The sequence below is a fragment of the Sciurus vulgaris genome (genome assembly GCF_902686455.1).
Source record: "Sciurus vulgaris genome assembly, chromosome: 1".
NCBI lineage: Eukaryota > Metazoa > Chordata > Mammalia > Rodentia > Sciuridae > Sciurus > Sciurus vulgaris.
This window is the reverse complement of record NC_136461.1, coordinates 207,970,902-207,990,292: the sequence shown is the minus strand read 5'-3', so window position 1 is coordinate 207,990,292 and position 19,391 is coordinate 207,970,902. Positions and strand designations below refer to the sequence as shown.

Here is a 19,391-nt window from a genome sequence, read left to right as displayed (position 1 = left end):
TTACTCATTCATTTGAGAGTTCATTGACTCAGTTCTTAAACAGGCAGACAAAAGGACAAGTCCACACAGTGCCTCATCAGACAACAATGTCTTAGCTCAGGTTGCTGTGACAGATGTCATAGCCAGGCGGTATATATGTAACAAATTTACTTTTCACAGTACTGGAGGGTGGAAGCTTGAGGTCAGGGTCCAGAACCATGCGGTTCTGGTGAGGACCCTCTTCTGGACCTGTGGATTGAGGACTTCTCCCTGCATTCTCTCATGGCAGAATAAAGGCCTCTTCTCAAAAGAGCACTAATCCCATTCATGAGGACATCACCCTGTGACCTGTGACCTCACCATCTCCCAAAGGCCCTCCCTCCAACACTGTCATACTGGGATTAGATTCTAACATTAAAACTCCAAGGAAACACAAGCGCTTAGTTCTCAACAAGGAAGGATCGAGACATCTGCCTCTTACTTTTTGAGCCTCAGTCTCCACATCCATAGCTTACCCTGGGGATTTACTAGAAGTGTTAAAGCAAGTAACATTTTTAAAGCACTTTTGGAAGCTATAAGTGCTACCCAGTAGGGCATGGTTTTGAGTAAGTAATCATCTATTTATATAAATGTTGTGTTATTTTAGAATACTTACCCTCTACAATGACCCTGGCCAGTGGATGCAGTAAGGTCTCTTAACCTCATTATCTTCCTGAAATCCAGCTTAATGCTGAACTAGTGCTCAGGGATTGTGGCATGTAAGAACATACTGGAGCACACATACCCAGAAGAGATCTTCCTATCATATGTGATATGCAGACTTCTTTCGGAAGAGACGGATCTGTGGGCACTAGGAAGTCTTTGTTGAAGGAAGGGTATCCTGCCCTCTCATTCCCTATCTCCCTTGATCCCAGGATGGGGGGATTATGGGGAGACTCACAGAAGAGGGGACATACGAGCAGGTGAGGAATTTAGCAGGCCAGGTGCTAAGACACTGAGTCAGTTTCTCCTGATGGAACCTGAGTTTGAGATGAAGCTCAATCTCCATTTCTCCTGGTGTGTGGGGCCTGTGTCAGCTGCTAGCCTCTGGAGCTCAGAAAGCCCCTTTTTGGTGTTAGCAGCTAATCACAGCAGGGATGCCACTGGTATCAGCTCTGAGGGTCACAGCCAGCAAAGCCCACTGCTTTCGAGTGGCACACTGAAGCTCTCAGTGTTGCAGCTCTAAATGGTGGGCTACACCCTCCAGTGTTGCAACAGACCCAGCGGCTCACCACCAACTTCTTTCCAGGTTCTTGTTTCCCAAATCTGAAGAATGAAATTCAGCGGACAATGGAAGGCAAGAGTGAAAGGAGTAAGATTTATTCAAATGTTAATAGAAACAGATCTCTGGGAGGGGCAAGAGAGGACCCCAGTAAGGCTTGCCATCTGAGCATGCTGTTGGTCCAAAAGTTATGCTAGTCAGGGTTTAGAAAAGTGTGAATGCTGCTGGTTGACCCTTAAGTCTGAACTTCCTTTCGGGTTTGCCCCACGTCCCTTTCCTCACTGTTGATCAGGAAGTAGGAGGTTGAGGTCATCGGATGGTGGATACTGGGGTTTCACTGACGTAGCATGATGGATGGTGTGGGTGTGCACACCAGGCCTGGGCCTCGTTGCTACAGGGTTACAGGTTGGCGTGCCCTGTTTGCCTCAGCCCTGGCTGGCAGCCCCTCAGGTCCATACCACCTATGCTCTTGCCCTTCTGGGTTTCCATCCATCGCTCCAGGACAAGGGCCTGGCTTCATTGAGTTCCAGCCCCACTCGATAACCACAACCTCGATGTGGTAGGGTGTCAATCATCCATGGTTTTAAGCTTTGGGAATTGCACTGCGTTTGGGGTGGTAACTTTCCTAAAGCAGGGCAGATGCCTGATGGGGCTGTGGGCACAGGATGGCGCTAGTGTTCATGAGCACCTTCTGATTCTTGTTTTTCAGAGAGCAGCAGTCTGCATTCAGCCTGCGTCCATGAGAGCACTGTGCATAGCCGGGTCTTCCAGATCTTATACAGGAATGAAGAGGTGCCCATAAATGATGCCATGATCTTTCGAGCTCATTTGCTCCTTGATGGTGAAAGGGTAAGTCGTGAATCAGTCAACTGTCCAAGAGGCTGTTGCCCCTCTTGACCAGTTCCTCTCTTTGTTAGGTAAATGGTAACTAAAGGGAGGCCGGAGACTTAGTCTGAAATCCAACAGATGGGAACTCCTGGTGTTAGGCCATTCGTGCTCTTGATTACAGATGATATTTTACTCATCCTTTCATTCAAAGGCTTTCTCAACCCATGAGGTCTCAGGGACAAGCAGTCTCCATTGACCGACAGTGTCTCTCTTCTCCGCTCCTCTCTTGCCTGTTTGTGCTTCTGTTCAGGCACTCTGTCAATGAATCAGTCAGTACAGGCTTTTGAGAATCTCCTTTTTGCAAAGCCCTGTGTTAGGCTCTTGGATAAGAGACAGATGTGAAGAAGGCTGCAGAATCTTGGCCTTTCAGGGGTGGATAATTCAGCAGGAAAAAGATATTTAAACAAGCATCTTGGCGAATGATGTGCACGGCCCTTGCTGTGTGGGGAGGAATAAAGGGATGCCGAGAGTGGAGAAACAGTTCTTGGGAGGACAAAGCTGGTGCCCATCAACCACGTCACAAAGGAGCTGCTTTCAGACATACCTGTGAAGAGTCCGTCAGACAGAGACAGAGAAAGGACACCCCAAAAGGGAACTGCATGAATGAGAGCTTAGAGACCTGGACACATCATTGAAAATCCCTCCTGCGTCAAATCAGCATGTCTCAAAGGAGGATCTGGAGCCCAAGCCGTTGCTCTCCCGGATTCCCCTGGAATCCCAGGTGCCACATTCCTCTTGATTATTTTTTGATGGGATCTCTTGCAGGATGTGGAAAAGCGCTCCTATTTTAGGAGAACTTAATTAGAGTCCTGTTTGCTTCGTGTGTGCTGTGCATAACAACTCCTCCTGGCGGTGTGTTTCTCCTCTCCTGTCCCTCAGCTTTCTGTCCAGGATTGGTGCTCTAGGTAGTGACTGGGATCCGCTGTGTGGCTAAATGTAAGTGCTGCCACTTGTTCATCATTCACCAACCCCCAGGAAGTATGTACCATACTGGAGATAAGCAGGGGAAAAGAGAACCCCCGTGTTTGGGGCTTCTAGTTTAACGATATGTCTTGGCATTATTCCATCTCAATTCCCTGAGCCTTGATACTGCCCTTAAAAATTTAAAGGCTTTTAGAGTTGAAAGTCTTGAGATCATAAAACATCCTATGGTTGAATGGGAGTCTGACTCATAGGATATATTTTTTCCTGCATGTACAATTATTTACCTTTGTAAAATAATAGTTTATTATTGTTAGTGGTAATCTATATGGCAGCAAACAATGTTACAACTAATCATCATATCCAAATCAGTGATAATTACGGTTAATTTGATGTATCTGTAAAACCATGCATTCAGAATGCATGCATGAGCTCTTTTCTAGTGCATACCTATCTGCTGTGACAATCAAAATACTGCTGACAGCCTGAGGATGTGTAAGCCAGAGGATGTGTCCAGGAACGAAGGCAGCGGTCACTATGAACAACAGGCATTGACACAATGGATGCTTGTCCATCAAGCACACCATGCCACATGCCATGGGCAATTCCCACATGGAGGAGAGTCAGTCAAAACAGTGAGGCCAGAGATTAGAGCAAGGGTTGACCATGGAGAGAATGAATCACCAGTTGAGAAATATGATGAGAGGTTTCAATAGAACTTGCAAAGAGTGAGGGTGGAGGTAGTGTGGGTAGTTGTTCATAGCTGTTCTGTAACCCCACACAAGACTTAGGAAGGTTTACAAAATACATGGTTGGGTTATTTGGGGCTTTTTGGTGTTAAGTTTTTTGAGTTCTTTATGTTAAGTTTTTTGAGTGCTTTATGTATCCTAGAGATTAATCATGTATGTGTATAACTGCATGACCTATGTGATCCTACAACATGTATAATCAGAAAAATGAAATCATACTGCATTTTTGAATGAGTTATCAAAATGCATAAATGCATTCTACTGTCATGTATAACTAATTAGAACAATTAAAAGAGATATTCAGTAAAAAATAAAAAATACATGGAATGATAAGAGGGGAAAAAATAAAAGCCATGGAATGAGCCAGAGTAGAGGACAAACCCAGAAAGGAAGAGAAAGCCTGTGGTAAATATAGCAGAACAAAATGCCCACACATCCTCTGGACATTGGCTAATGGCAGCCCACAGCTGGAGCGCTAGACTTCCAGCTGGCAAAGTGAAGAGGAAGAGATGAAGAAGGAGACACAATTACAATGGTAAGATGCGTAGTGCTCTGAGGAAGAAGGGAAAAGACTGCATCTGTTTCTATGCATGTGTGGGTCTGAACAAGGTTGCGCTTTATAGGCTTAAAAAGAAAAGCATTTCCCAAAGTGGGGTTTCAGGGAGTACCCACACCCTAGTCCTTTGGTAGTACTTGCACAAAACACAGACTGTGAAGATCATCAGCCTGGTTATCTAACTGAGCATTATGGTTTCAGGGTGAGTTAGTGGGCTGATTCAGACTTTAGGAAAGTAGGCGTGGATGGGATTTCCCCACGAAGCTGCTAAGCACCTCTGAGACACCGGACAGTAAGATAGTGAGGGCAAAACAGGGCCGACTTGAGGAAGAGAGCGTTGTTGTTTTTGGCACAGGAAGCATCACAGACACAGATGTAGAAAGGAGGGTTAGGAATAGCACGGGGACTCTCCATGCTGCTTTCCATAATGGCTGCACCATTCTGCTTGGTTTATACCCAAAGGACTTAAAATCAACGCACTATAGTGATGCAGCCACAGACAGCAATATTTACATCAGATCAACTCAAAATAGCACACTACAGAACCACCCCAGGTGCCCTTCAACAGATGAACGGAGAAAGAAAATGCAGTATGTATGTATATGTATATGATGGGATATTACTCTGCTTTAAAGAAGAATGAAATTATGGCACTTGCAGGTAAATGGATAATGTTGGAGAATATCAAGCTAAGCAAAGTAAGCCAAGCGCAAAACAACCAAAGGCCAAATGTTTTCTCTGATATGTGGATGCTAATTCACAATAAAGGGGGTGGTGCTAGGGATGAATAGAGTTACTTTCTGTTAGGTAGAGGGGAGTGAAGGGAGGGGAAGGGATATGGGGGTAGGAAGGATACTAGAGTGAAATAGACATTATTACCTCATGTACATATATGACTGTATGACCCATGTGATCCTACAATATGTAAAATCAGAAAAATGAGAGATTACTCTCCATTTATGTATGACCTATCAAAATGTATAAATGCATTTTACTGTCATGTACAACTACTTTTTAAAAAGTTTTAAAAAAGAATAGCAGAGGGGTCACAGAGACCCCACTGAAGTCCGCCTATTCACCTTGTTTTAAGGCAGGAAGCTTTCCAGACTCAGTAGGAGAAGAGTTGGGATTTGCACAGGTCATGCCTGCACAAATATGGGAAATGGGGTCAGGAGGCCAAGGGTGTGGAAGCAGTTGCTGCTGCTACTCACACAAGTGTTGCAAGTGTCAGGCGGGGATCGGACAGGTGACCAGCAACAGGATGGATGGAAAGGAACGTTGCAGGGTGGCACAGCATGGCCCATGGAAGCAGGCCAGGTTAAGCCCAGAGATGGAGGACTCCACACAGAGAAGACAGCCAGTGATGTGGTCCTACACTGTGGCATGAAGCTGTTGTCCAGGGTAGTTGGGGGATGCAAAGTTTCTACTAAGAGGGTGATCAGAATCCCGGTTGTGTGGCAATAACCATCTTGATGATCTTAACGTAATAGCATCCTACACTTATTGGCGGTGCTGTGTGCCAGGCATTTGCTGAGTATTCTCTTTGAATAATTGCAACAACATTGTGTTTTATTACTCTTGCTTTATAAATGAAGATCCTGAGCTTAATAGATGTTAAATTATTGTCCCAACATCACCCCATCAGGAAGGGAAGTGGTAGAGCCAGCCTTCAAGCTCAGGCAGTATAATCTCAGTGGGCAAGACCACTGTGGGGTTAGTTACCCAGAACAAAAGAGGAAACAACTGGAATTATAATAACTCATATTTTTTGAGAATATGTCAATCCTTTGTGTACATTTTCATATTTAGTTCACACAATGGCAAGGTTATGGAGTAAGCATGATTATGTTCCTTCCATTCCATGAAAATCAACTGAAAGTTTGACTCGGTGGTAGAATCAGGATTCACACCCATGAAGCCTGCCTTCAGTAGCTCCCTTCTTAGCCACCAGTACAAGTGGGACTGGGGAGGAAGGAAAGGAGGAGAACTTATGAGCCATTGTCATGAGTAGATTTGATGCCAACGGGGAGAGCACGTATAGCTAGAACAGGTTTGACCATGAGCAGGAGAGTCCTGGGCAGAACCTGGCATTGAGGACTTACTCGCTGCTCAAGGGAAGTGACTGTATCACACTGAGCCTCAGTTTTCTCATTTGTAAATGGTGGACAATATTTCTTCATTCATCGTTTTATCCACATTAAGTAAATCCTGCTACATTGCAACACATTCATAGGTATTAGCTTCTTTTATTATTTCCATTATGTAAAACTGCCTCTGGTGGTCAGAAACTAACCTTTGAAAAGAGATGATGTCCTTAAGAAAAGATGGCACATATGTGTGTGTAGCCGGTTTCTGTGCATGCACGTGTGTTTGGAGGGGCAGGAAATGTATAGCCCGTCATGAAACGAACGGTTAGGAAAGGCAATGACTTCATTTGGATTATATATTGCAAGTAAGATTTATTGACATACCAGTGAAGTCGCAGCCAGGCTCCATGTAGCCACAGTTCCTAGGGAACTGCAGCAGGTTTAAAGTTGGAGCTCACAGTGAGTTTTCATCACCGAGGCAAATGCAAGCTTGGAAGGTTCTTGGGGCCTTGCTTTGCCAGTCTTACTTCCAAGGAACTGGTGGCAAGAAGCTGCGTTGCTTTCATTGTGTGTATGAAGTGAGGCTCGTGATTATGCAAAACAAATCTAGGAGAAGTTATTTATAGCACTTGGATTCAGCAAAATGTTAGCTTTTAAATGCTTTTTTTAAACAACAATTTTTAAACCCTAAGGACCTAAAGATAAATTCCATCCATATGTCTCTGCCTGAACTATGCTTAACCAGGAAGATGTTTCCAAAGAGGTCTTTGGATAGGAGATTTCTGTCCCTGAAGGATGAGTACATTCTTGCAAAGAAAAGACTCCCCCAAAAAAGTGTGGATGGGCAGGAGCTTTATTCCTCGAAAATGCAAAGACACTTTCTATGTAGCAGACCTTATTCCTTGAGTTTGAGGTCCAGAATAATGAAAACCAGTGTCCCCTTAATGATACACAGATTAGAGGGGACATCTGGCAAGAAAGTAGCCAGGGGGCTTAGCCTCAGGCCAGATGAGCATCATCAGTGAATGAGTAAAGCAGCGGTAGGTGCAAGAATTGCTTGATCCAAACAAATGCCAGCTCTGCACTGCCAGATCTAGGGGTTTTATTTTTCCAGAACCTAGAAACCTGCAATTCGAATGTGAAATTGCCTGAATTTTAAATGTTTGCAACTTGTTCAAAACATTTTTAAAAATACCATGGGGATTAAACAAAACACGTTCACAGATAACATTTGGTGCATGAGCTTCCAGCTATAAACTTGAAACAAACAATTCTAATAGGAAGTACTAAATGCTAAGAGAAAAGAAGCAGGGTGCAGTGGGTAGAGAGGCGGATATCCAGCCTGGGGCGGGGGACTGAGTCCTGTCACCTGTGTGCAATGCTGGTGCTAGGCAGGCCAGCTGAGTAGAGGGGATGGGAGTCTGGACGTTAGCGTGAGACTCCCCTTTGCCCAGGGGTGATGGTTTTAAATATGAGAAAAGAAGATATGGGGATACTGGTGCACGTGGGAAGCCCACACTTTTTAAACTAAAAATGAAAGGACACAAAATGCTAAAGAGAAGTGTCTTTGAATAGAAATGGTTGAAATATAATGAACCTCAAGACGATAATGAAGAGCTTCTTTCTTATGGACTTGAGCCTCCTTGGCAAATGACTTAACCCTGCTGGGTGTGGGCTTCTTCCTCCACACCTGTGGACAATGGAGCCTGCCATGCGAAGGAACTTGCTATTTGGAGGTGACTTCATCTCTGATTTATCCCATCACTAGCTAAGTTAGATTTCGCTGGAATTTCACTTCTCTATCCTTCTCAAAGGAGGTGCTAGGGAACATCTTGCCTCACCTGAAAGAATTCTACATCTAATCCATGAGGAAATGAGGCCTCCAGGAATCCTATACTACCAAGACATGTTTAACTGTTTTTGAACAAAGACTTTTCCCAAACTGGCTATGTGAATGGTTGCCTTCCACTGTCCCCAGAACACCCCGAGAGACCTGGTTCACAGAATGCAAAGGACTTGCAGGGAGAGCCTGCTTTAAGCACAGTGACTTTCATTTTGTGTTGGAATTCTCTTCTCTTTCTCCAGTTTAGGAAATAGAACAGCTAAGTATTTCACGTGGACCAGAGTCAGCCTCTGAAATCCCTTGGACTTTGTTTCTCTTGCAGGTGGAAGACGCGCTGAGTGGAGTCGATTTTCAGCTCAAGGTGGACCTGCACTTTACGGACAGTGAAGAGCAGTGAGTGTTGCAGAAATCCCCCAGTTGTGGTGGCCCGGTGGCGGTGGCTTCCCTGCCCCTTCCCCACCCTGGGGCTTCCCAAAGGCTCACTCCTCACAACACCTTTCAGATACCCAGTTCCTGAAAGCTGCCAGGTCCCCACTAGTCACAGCTGACCAGGAACAGGGGCCAGAATGTCTGCGTGGGCGTTTCACAGGGCGAGCGTTTGAGGCAGGAGCTCCAGTGCTGTGTGCACAGACACCTCCCTCTTCTGGGCCTCGCTGCTGATGCCTTCTGTCCTCCGGACATTCTCAGTGCCGTAGTAACTGGGGGCTTTAGAATAATGACCCTATGAGGCTACAAAAGTCAAAGCCTCTTCTGAATCAGAGGAAGCTTTTGCCAGGACTCTGCATCTTTGTGCGATGGACAAGACTCACCCTGGGAAAACCACCTTTGTGATCATGGTATCTCCCCTGCCAGGTGACTTTGCATCTTGGTAGTGAATAGCTTCTGTTGTGTTTCAACTCTCTGAAAATTGAAAATCCATTTATGTACAACCTGCTGATTAAATAACTGGAAAGCAGCTCTTCCTTCTCATAGCAACTTCCTTTCATCTTTTTCTGTGGCCTCTTCCTTCTACCCGGAGGTGAACTGTCATGTCATTTAGCACTGTAGATTTCTTCCAGGTAAGAAGTAAACCGTCCTTTACCTCGGTATTGAAAACTCCAAGCAAGTATATCCAAACTCTAAACTCCCATCCAGTTTATAACTTCTGCCTGCTCCCTCAACCCCCTGGTCCAGGCTTCCTGATGGTGAACGCTCCCAGTGCAGAAGCAGTGAACGATGGGACTTTCTAGTTCTTCCCGAGCTTTCTTCTCCACTGTGGTTTGTGGGTCAGGCAGCAAGGAGGGAGAAGATAGAGAAAATGTCATGAAATGAAACTGGGTTGGTCAAAGGCAGGGCCCTTTATGTGGTAGTTGCTGAATCACCCTCGGGGTGTCCTTGTTAATTCCTTGCAGATAGACTCATGAGACACCCCGCCACTCCGCCCAGTCCCAGCGTGTGGTTCTCTGATACAGTGAAACCTTTCATAGCCAGGTGACTCATGTCTTGCAGCAAATTCTTTGAGGCAGCACGTTAGTCAGCTTTTCTATACTGTGAACAAAATGCCTGACAAGAACAACCTAGAGGAAGAAAAGTTCATTTTGCCTCAGAGTTTCAGAGGTCCAGTCCATGGTTAACCACCACCATTGCTCTGGACCCGAGGTAAGGCAGAGCATCATGGTGGAGGCATGTGGCTGAGGGGAGTTACTACACTCCTGGCAGTTGGAGGAAGGTGGGGGGATGTGACATGGAGAAGATGAACACTTCCTGGGCATGCCCCCAGTGACACTCCTCCCCGCGACCACGCTCTGCCTGTCTACGGTTGCCATCGCCTAGTCCACACTAGAACAGACTGACTAGGTTACTGTTCCCATAGTCCAATCATCTCACCTCTGAATATTCTTGCATTAACACAGGAGCTTTTGGGGGGGCACCTCATAACCATAACTTTAATATTCTGTCCTTGGTTCTCAAAAGCTCATGTCTATCTCACAGTGCTAAACACTTTTTGCCCATTTCCAGGAGTGCCCATAGTCTTAACAGTTCCAGCATTGCCCCAAAGTTCAGATCCAAAGTCTCCTCTGACACTCAAGGCATACTCTTGGCTGTGAGCCATATAAAAATTAGAAGCAAGTTACATACATCCAATATAGAATGGCACAGACTAAACATTCCCATTCCAAAAAGGAAGAATAGGGCCACTGAAAGAAGAGATGGGGCCAAAGTCAAAGCAAGACTAACCCAGCTGAGCAAACACTTCCTGTAACTCTGCCTCTAGCATCTGGTGAACATGGTAGCAAGTTGTTCCAAAAGGCTGGGGTGGTCTGCCTCTGTGACCCTGCCAGTTGAAGCCCACATGACCCTCTTCTAGCCTGGCTCTATCCTCAGCCACTCGTGTTCTTTGGCAGACAGTCCACATTACTGGCATATTACTGGAGCTTTTGGGGGATACCTCATATCCAAACCACAATAGGCGGGTACTCCTCCAGGGATCCCACATATGGCCCATGGGAAATACACCAAGTCACATTAGCCCCTTTTCATATATATGGGGAACCCTCTCCAAATGGCTGTTCTCTCTCCCGCAGGATAGGCTAGCCTCATCCAGCTGCTCTCCTGTGCCTTTGCAGGATGAGGTAGTCACCAGGACCTATTTTCACAGTCCTAGGGGACACAGGTTCAGCTTCCTTAAGGACACTTTTCCTGCTGGCAGAAGGTGATAAGGGACAAAAGTCCTTTCACCACTGTCCTATGAAGAACCTCAACATACGCTGACCACTTTGTACCAATTAAAATTAATCCTCACATCTGGTCTTGCCTTGTCTTTGGAGAACGGGGAATAGGAGGCTGCCAGCCACTGATTGGATGGTCCTCCACCCCTTCAAAATGCAGTCTTCCTCCCAGGACTTTCTCCCAGTGAGCACAGATACCATCCTTGAAATCTATCTAATAGTTGTGGGTGTTTTCTTTTCTTTTTTTTGGGGGGGTGGTACTGGGGATTGAACTCAGGGCACTCAACCACTGAGTAACATCCCCAGTTCTATTCTATATTTTATTTAGAGACAGAGTCTCACTGAGTTGCTTAGTGCCTCCCTCTTGCCAAGCCTGGCTTTGAACTCATGATCCTCCTGTCTTAGCCTCCCTGGCCACTGGTATTATAGGCATGTGGCCCCATGCCCGCCTGTGGGTGTTTTCTTAACATGGATCGTTGAGTGGGTACTGGGGGAGGGATCTCAACCAAAGAAGTCCTGATTCTGTCAGAGTCCTGATTGTGTCTGGGCATTGGAGAATGGACATGCATTGATGTCGCTGGGGTTGCCTGGTCTTGGGGCTTGCAGAGTGTCTGTCCAGAGTCCTGAACCACGTCTGGGCTCCACATCATGGATTCCTCCTTCTCATCTTTATCAGGACGCCCTGGACAGCTGGATCTCTCATCACAGCTGCTCCCTACTTTTCAGGAGAGTGGGTGCTTAAGAGATCCTGTGTGTATTTCCAGAATCAAAACCCCTGCTTCCCTTGTTCACATGTCCCCCTTACCATCTTGGACACCTGTCATTCACTCCTCCAATAACCCACCAATGCCCTATGTCCCTGTGCCCATTTCCTTCAGAGGTTTTCATCCATAGTTCCGTGGTAGGCATTTCCAGTTAACCACAGAAACCTGCCATTGATTCCAAAACCAGCCTGGAGATTACTCCCCAATACTCCCTTTATGAAGCTGTAATGTAAACCATAGTGGATGTGGTAAACGAGACTTTCTTGTTAGAAAAAAATCATTGATGGCAAGCTTGGGCATAAGAGCATATAAGATGCAGCCACTGAGGTTTAGCGCTCATTAACTATGAAATATGGAGAGAGTCCCTGTGTTTTTCCAAATTTTAGTAGCCTTGTTTATAAAATGGGCATTATGATTGGGTCTGTTATGAGGATTAAGAGGGACGATACATATAAGAGTGCCAGTGCATGGCCTGCTGAACAAATGACTTCTTCCTTTTTATGGCTTCCGAGATGCAAGTAAGGTCAGGCTTCAACGTGTTGCTTCCTCTGTGCAATATGAAGCTCTTAATATCACTCAGAACTGGGGCCTGCATGAAGTACAAGATTAGCTAAGAGGAACAGGAAGCCAGCAGCTGGGAAAGATTGGAAATACCATACTTTTTCATTTTCGTAAATTGGGTTTAAGGATGATAAGGTATCTGTAGCACATCCTGGGGGTAGATGTTAGACTTTGAAGCATCACTAGGTCAGCTGGCTTCTTTAGCCCCAGGTAGAAAACAAAAAGGAATCAAATGGAGGAGGTTGAAAGGGCACTTGAAGCCCATCTCATTCAGTGGCTCTAATGCTGGTGGGATGATGTGGCCCCAGGACATTTGTCCATGTCTAGAGATATCGAAGATGAGAATGATATTGGGATCTAGTGGGTACAGGCCAGAGGTGCTGTGAAGATTCACAGAGCACAGGGCAACCCCACTCCCAACAAAGCCCGTTCAGGCCCCAGAGTCAATATCTCTGAGATTGAGGCGCCCTGCTCAGGCCTAACCTCTCATCTCTACCTGCTCTGCAGAGACCCTCCTACCTGTGGCCCAGGCCAGGGAGCACACACCTTCCTGTCACACCCCTTTCTGTTCCCAAACAACTCTGAGGGCTGGAAGATTCTTTCTATGAAGGAGCAGTCCGTCCTTATGGGCCTACTTGAGTGCCCTCAATTTTATTCCTTGCTTACACCAAGAACACTCTGGGTCTGGATGGCCATCCAGCCGCGGAGACCTCTCCCCACCACCCCTTCTTCTCCAGGCCACCATCGTGGGCTCCCTGCCTGCCTTTCTGCTCGTTTGTTACTGTTGTTACTTGCTTTTTGCTCATTGGCTTGGGGTCCTTTACAAGAACCCAGGCATTCTCCCCTGGGAGCTAGCAAGTTTATCTCTGTCTTTTCTAAATTGAGACACGCCAGCATCTGGGTTCAGTCTCTAGGAAGGGGCTCTACACATCTCGGGCACTGCACGGCCGTTGCCTCCCTCTTTCTTCATTCTTGACTCTAACTAAGTGGCTTAAATTTGTGTTCATGTGTTTTTTACACCTCTGCTGTCCTGTGACTTGTTGAACCACCTGTCAAACCACCCATTAAGCTGCCTCGTGGTCAGTCCCTAAGCATGTTTCTGTGACTTGCAGGAACCTGGGTCTGAACAGACTCAGGGCAGTATTAAAGTAACTTGAACAGACTGTGCAGTCGGAAGGACATGGTCTGGCCTTTCCATTTTGCCTGTGACTTTGAGCAAGTTGATTAACTCTCTTGGCCTTTTTTCCTTTTGAATAAGTGGAGCAATATTGGTGGATACCTCCTAAGAGTGCTTTACAGAGGAAGAGAAAAAGTGGTGTGTTCAGTTCTTAGGGAGGCCTCAATGAATGGCAGCTTTGAATCAAGGGCAATGCTAAGGACTCTCTGTGGCTCCTGGGGCAGAATCCGCATCCCCTCCTCATCAGGGTTCTTCCTGGACACCTGTAGCTTATTTATGGAGTTGTAGGGGGCCTTGTGGCTTTGGCTTTGTAGCAAGGCATTTGTTTGCCCAGGAGCATCAATGACTGCAAGGAAGCAGGGCTTCCAGGGGCCTGGGAGGCTGTTCCCTTCACTCTGCTGCCTTGGCTTGCCCCCTCATCTGTGGAGGAAGGAGAAGGTTCTCTCTCTGACCCACTCCTAGAAGACACTCCTCCAGGTTTCTCGTGTGTTTGGGCTCAACACAGCTCACAGAACCTGAGGGATTGGTTTTCAGAGTTGGAGATTTGTACTGGTCTACCATGCTGGCTTTTCTTTAGAGGAGACTCAAACTCTCTTTGTAACCAAAGGGTCTTGCCTGCCAGTTGGTTTCTCTGAGCAGTGGATGCACACCTGTCATGGCACGTCAGCAGAAGTGGGGGCCTTCATGACTGCTCAGGCCTACTGACCGTGTGCTTTTGGTCCATTCATGCTTTTGTGCAGCCAATCTGTCATCCACCTCCATAAGCACACTTTTGACCCACTTCTGCTGTTGCCAATACTAGCTGGGTCATGGGGCTGAAAATTTGTAGTAGTAGAAATTTAACAAAGTTCAGGCTCCCAAAGTAGATTCAGCACAGTAGGTCTATGCTGCAGTAGTAGGCAGAGCATCAAGCAAGAGGAAGGGAAAGAGGGCCGGGCGGGCTGTGGCATTGAGAGGAGCCATGAGGGAGCTGGCAGCTCAGTCACCCAAGTGTGGATGAGGTGTCCCTGACAGCAAAGCACGAGACCCAGGTAGCCTGGGTTCCTTCACTGGCTGATCATGAGGAGAATGATCCCTGCCCGGCAGAGTATGTGCAGATTTTAATGAGATGATGCCTGCCCTCTGATCTGTGACCTGTTTGGAGGACAGCAGGGAAATCCACTGTCACTAATGTGAGCTCACTTGCATGTTTTCCAGGCTGAGGGATGTGGCCGGAACACCAATGATCAGCAGTCGCACGCTCAGCCTGCATTTCCACCCCCGGAGAGGTCTACACCACCAGGTCCCTGTCATGTTTGACTACTTCCACCTGTCAGTGATCTCAGTGACCATCCACGCTGCCCTGGTGGCTCTGCAGCAGCCCCTGATCAGGTATGCAGTTAGTGGTGGCCCCAAGGCATAAGAGGCTTGGAGCTTGCCAGGGAGGTAAGTTCAGAACAGAGAAGCTTCTCCCAGTTGCAGCCACAAGCCTGGGCCTCACTAAGAGATTCAGAAGAGCTAGAGGAGAGGTGTGGAGGGGCACCAGGAGTGAAAGGGACACTGGGTGGAGTCCAAGGGCTGGAACCCTGCGAACACTGGCTCACACCAGGAGGGTGTGGAGTCTTCACCTGCCTCACTTTTTCTCACTGTGCCTTATTGGAGAAGTCATCTCATGATCTTCATCTCTAAGGCAGGAGTGCTAACATGTGCCATCTACATCGGTTGTGGTCACTCCCAGATGACAGGGCCAGCAGCGTGGCAAGGGTTCCGTGATATTTGTTCAAACACAAGTGGTCACATGTAAGATGGCTCCTTCCCTGTTCCCCTTCAGGGCCTTGCCTGGGATAACCTCCAAGGTCCTGTGGAGCACTGAGGCTTATGAATTCTGTAACGGGAGGGACAGAATTGGCCACAGCAAGTGCAATGTGCTGTGTGTGACCCCCCTGAACGCTCCAGTACAGCTGATTTTGTGCCTCTAGATCCTTTCAAAGCATTTCACGTGCATGTAGACCAAAGTTGCACGTGTGTACGATGGGATATTTAAGGGTAGCATCTTGTAATACAGATTTTTGGGAAGGGAATTGTCCCAGTTTCCTGGATGGTTTCTCAGTGCTGAGAGAAGATGCAGCTCACAGGCAAAGTGAGGAGAATTCTGAGAGGAAAAAAGTGGATTGTTTAGGAGAGGGTTTGCAGTAGTGTGGGCTTTGGGCGTAGGGCAATCCTTCCTGAGAGTTAAAGTCAGAGCACAGGGAGAATCCAAAAGCATGGGGAATTGAGGGGTGCAGGCGGCTGTGAGCATCAGCCCCCAAGCCTGGGTCAGGTAGCGCATGGCCCACCCATGGTGCTCTGCTGAGAAGCCCTAAACCTTGACTGAACCGCTTGAAGATAAAGGAGGCACTTGGGTCAGGGAGTCTATGGGGCTGTCCATTCTCGCATTCACGTTCGCTGAGAGCCTAGTGTGCTCCAGACAAGGCACCGGGGTCTGCACTGCACATCCTACTGTGGGGTCCTCAGGGTCCTTGAAATAGACCTTTCCTTTAAAGAGCGCACGTGCAGAGGAGCGGGCCAATCTGCATATGTGCAATGATAATACGGTAAGTCTGTTGTAGCGGAGCTTGATAGAAAATGTTCCAGGACTTATCATCGTAGGAACAGGGAAGCAGACCTGGCCTTGGAGAATTGCAGGAATAGTAGAATCCTAGAAGCGGCACAGTGTTGTCATTCTGTGAAGCAAGTTCCTCAGCCCCTGGTTTGCTTTGAGGATTGGCAGGTAAGACCTGGTGCAGAGTTGAGTGTCATCTCTGATGTCAGTGAGGTGAGACTAGTGAGGCCAGGCCACAGGGAATGTCCTGAGAGCAGCCGCTGTTTGCTGGAGGCAGGAGAGGCGACAGCTGGGAGTTGGAAAGGCACAGCTCCCATGCAGTCCTGGGTCCTCGAGAGGGGTTGGGTCCTCAGCAGGAGTCACAGCCGTCTCACTGTCCCGCCCACCACTTTGTTTCTGGGGGTCCTTGGTCACCTAAATTCTCTAAATGTCTGTTTCAACATCTAAACAAACAAATGAATAAGGAATTTCTTTAAAGTGGAGGTGAGATTGAGCCAAGAGAAAAGATGGGGATGCAAGGGAATAAGTGGAGAGTGTTCTCCTTGGTGGAGACTCGCTGGGTTCAGGGCGGATCTCACTGTGCTTGAACCACTCGTAGAAAGCAGGAACCTGGAGGCTCTGAGATGAGCAGACCAGGCTCCCGCACTTACAAGGTGCAGAGCTTGGCAGAAATCCACACAAGCAGTGAGTACTGAGCCAGAGAGATGCCACTTAAACTGAGGGGGTACCCAGTGTCCAGGGAGCTCATGGAGGGAACGGTTGAAAGCATGGGCTTTAGAATCAGATGGACCCAGGTGCAATCCTGAGGGCCTGCTTGCTGGCCGTGCTGATTTGAGTACTATGTCCAGGAGGCTGTTTGAAGGGTTAAATGAGAGTACTTATAAACCCTTGTCCATGCATTCAATAGGTGAACTTTTACTGAGCATCATCCATATGCCAAGCCCTGATCTAGACCACAAGAATAAGGCTTAATAACTGACAGGTGACTTTTTGAGCATGGTGAGAAGCAGTTCTGCTTGAAACCCAAAGGAAAGCTTTGCAGAAGAAATGGCCTTTGTGCTCTGTCTGGTGGTGAAAGATGGATTCAGGAGGGTGGATTAGAGCTCGATTTTATCGGTGTAATTAGGGACACACTAAGGAAATGAAAGTCCACTTACTGCAGAAAGAGGAAGCCCTGAAGGTGTGAGCAGAACAGCCTGATAGAGCTGAGTTGTGTAGAGATCCCTCTGGTAGGCTGGGCTGGAGGTGACATCAGGAGGGGGCAGGATCAGCAGGAGTGTTCACGCCACCTGAAGTGGCAGTGGGGAGCAGGTTTCTCCCTCTGTGCTGTTGGGAGTCCCGATGCTATTCTAATGAAGATTTGGGAGTCTGGGGGCTCTTGGTAGAGAATCTGACCCCCTGACAGGAAGGGCCTCTGACAAGTTTGCCTTCAGGACCTTCTGGAGAAGGATGCAGATAGACCCACAGTGGGAGCTTTTACTTCTCTGTGGATGGAGGTAAAAATAGAACTGTCTTCCAGTCTCTGGATTCTGCAGGAAGAATTTCTATCTTGGCTCACGGTAGCAGGGAACAAAGGGAACCTTTAAGATTGTGGGAAATACCTGTCAAGTAGGGCAAGCACTAGCTTTTCCAGAAAAGCATTTTCTCACAGCATCAGTGAGATCCAATAAGTATGAAGGAGGTGTGAAATTAAAACTTCAACCTCAAAAGACCCTTAACCTTCAAAGAGACTGAAGAAAAGAATCCAAGTTTTAACCCTCAAATGGGGCAGGTCGATTTCCCCTGAGATGTTTCCATTCTGGATAGACCCAGAAAGGGCCACATTTAAATAAATAACAAGTTCCTTTAGTTACTGTTTTGCCATATGCACACCTATTCTACTTTTCTTCTGAAATGTTCCTTCTACCCATCTTCTAACTGAATGTGAAACTAGCCTCAACTCTCAATTCAAAGCAAATCAGAATAACACTAATATTACATTATACAACTGCCCTCCATGCAGGGTAGGGCTTGTTTCTAGGACCCCTGCAGATCCCCAAATTCATGGATGCTCAAAGCCATTATATAAAATGGTGTGGTATTTGCATACAATATGCACACATCCCCCGGACACTTTATGTCATCTCTAGATTACCTTCAATATCTAACGTAATGTAAACTCTATGTAAATGGTTGATTTGAGTATTTGTAGGAAATGATTATAAGGAAAGGGTCTGTACATGTTCCGTTTAGATGCTATTTTTTTCAGAATATTTTCAATCCCTAATTGGTCAAATCTGCAGATCTGGAGGATATGGAAGGATGATTATAATTATGGCATTATCAACAACTGCCACGCATATGGATAGCTCCAGTGTCAATAATAGATATGGCGAGGCTGACGGCTACAGTATCATTAAGTGTTACTGGCATTTTATGACTCCTCACTATTGACCAGATGCTGTGCTTAATTAAAGCCATCCTCTGCTTCTCTCGGGGAGTCCTGGTAATGACCCCATGGTTCCAGTGTGATCGTCAACCCTGCTGACCCAGAGAGGTGGGGCAGAGGAGGTTAAAACCTGGCCTGGCCCACAGTGTGCAGGCAATGCTTCTGGGACTCGCCCCCTGGCAGACAGGCTTCATGGCCCGCTGCCCCCTGTTCAGCAAGTCCCCACCTGAACATCCATCCTGGCCACCCGGTTGGTTCCCTGACCTGCCTTTCCCTGCTCACTGGCCTCAGCAACCTCCACTGCGTTCCACCGTGCACTGGTTTATCCGCCTCCCTCCCTCGCTACCATCCATAAGGGGAGCGCCTCCCCTCCGCTTGATGTCCCGGCACGTGGCGTGAGGCTGTTCCTATTTGAACACAGGAATTAAGCCAGAATAGAAGGTCAACTTGGTTTCCCTCTCAGTATTTTGAGTGGGAACAGGGATGGGCCTCTTGGGTGAAGCCCCTCCACAACTCTCCTGTGCAGTGAAGATGCCGCCACCTGGGGCTGCCCCTCTGCCCTCTAGACCTGCAGTCTCCCTGGAGTGCTAAAACACACCCGTGAGGTAGTGTTGGCCACACGACACTAAGAATGCTGCGTTAAGACAGCCAACAGGTGAGATCGGAAGGCAAGGCGGCTGGAAGCAGATTGCACTGATATGTAGATCAATGGACGTAGAAAAGAACAGGGCAGGCAAGATGACCCCAAGCCCCAGTGAGGAGAATTGTGATGCTCTCACTGGCTCCCTCGCGTCCTTCAATTCTGAAGTTGATCATGGCTGGCACACCCAAGAGTGGATCGCCACGAGCAAGCTGAGTGTGCGGGGATCTGTGTTTGTGCACTGAGTA

At 47.3% G+C, this 19,391-nt stretch overlaps 1 protein-coding gene across 3 annotated transcripts in view; it reads left to right on the top strand.

The window, feature by feature from the left end:
* Positions 1 to 19,391, top strand: part of FAM135B (family with sequence similarity 135 member B) — a 300,914-nt gene that overhangs the window by 194,138 nt on the left and 87,385 nt on the right. For 2 of the 3 annotated variants that reach the window (XM_079139217.1, XM_079139216.1), the window contains exons 4-6: positions 1,950 to 2,089; positions 8,607 to 8,677; positions 14,692 to 14,865. In XM_079139217.1, the coding sequence (XP_078995343.1) occupies positions 1,950 to 2,089; positions 8,607 to 8,677; positions 14,692 to 14,865 (385 nt within the window). The remainder of the gene's footprint in view (positions 1 to 1,949; positions 2,090 to 8,606; positions 8,678 to 14,691; positions 14,866 to 19,391) is intronic. The other variant, XM_079139218.1, reaches the window with a different exon arrangement.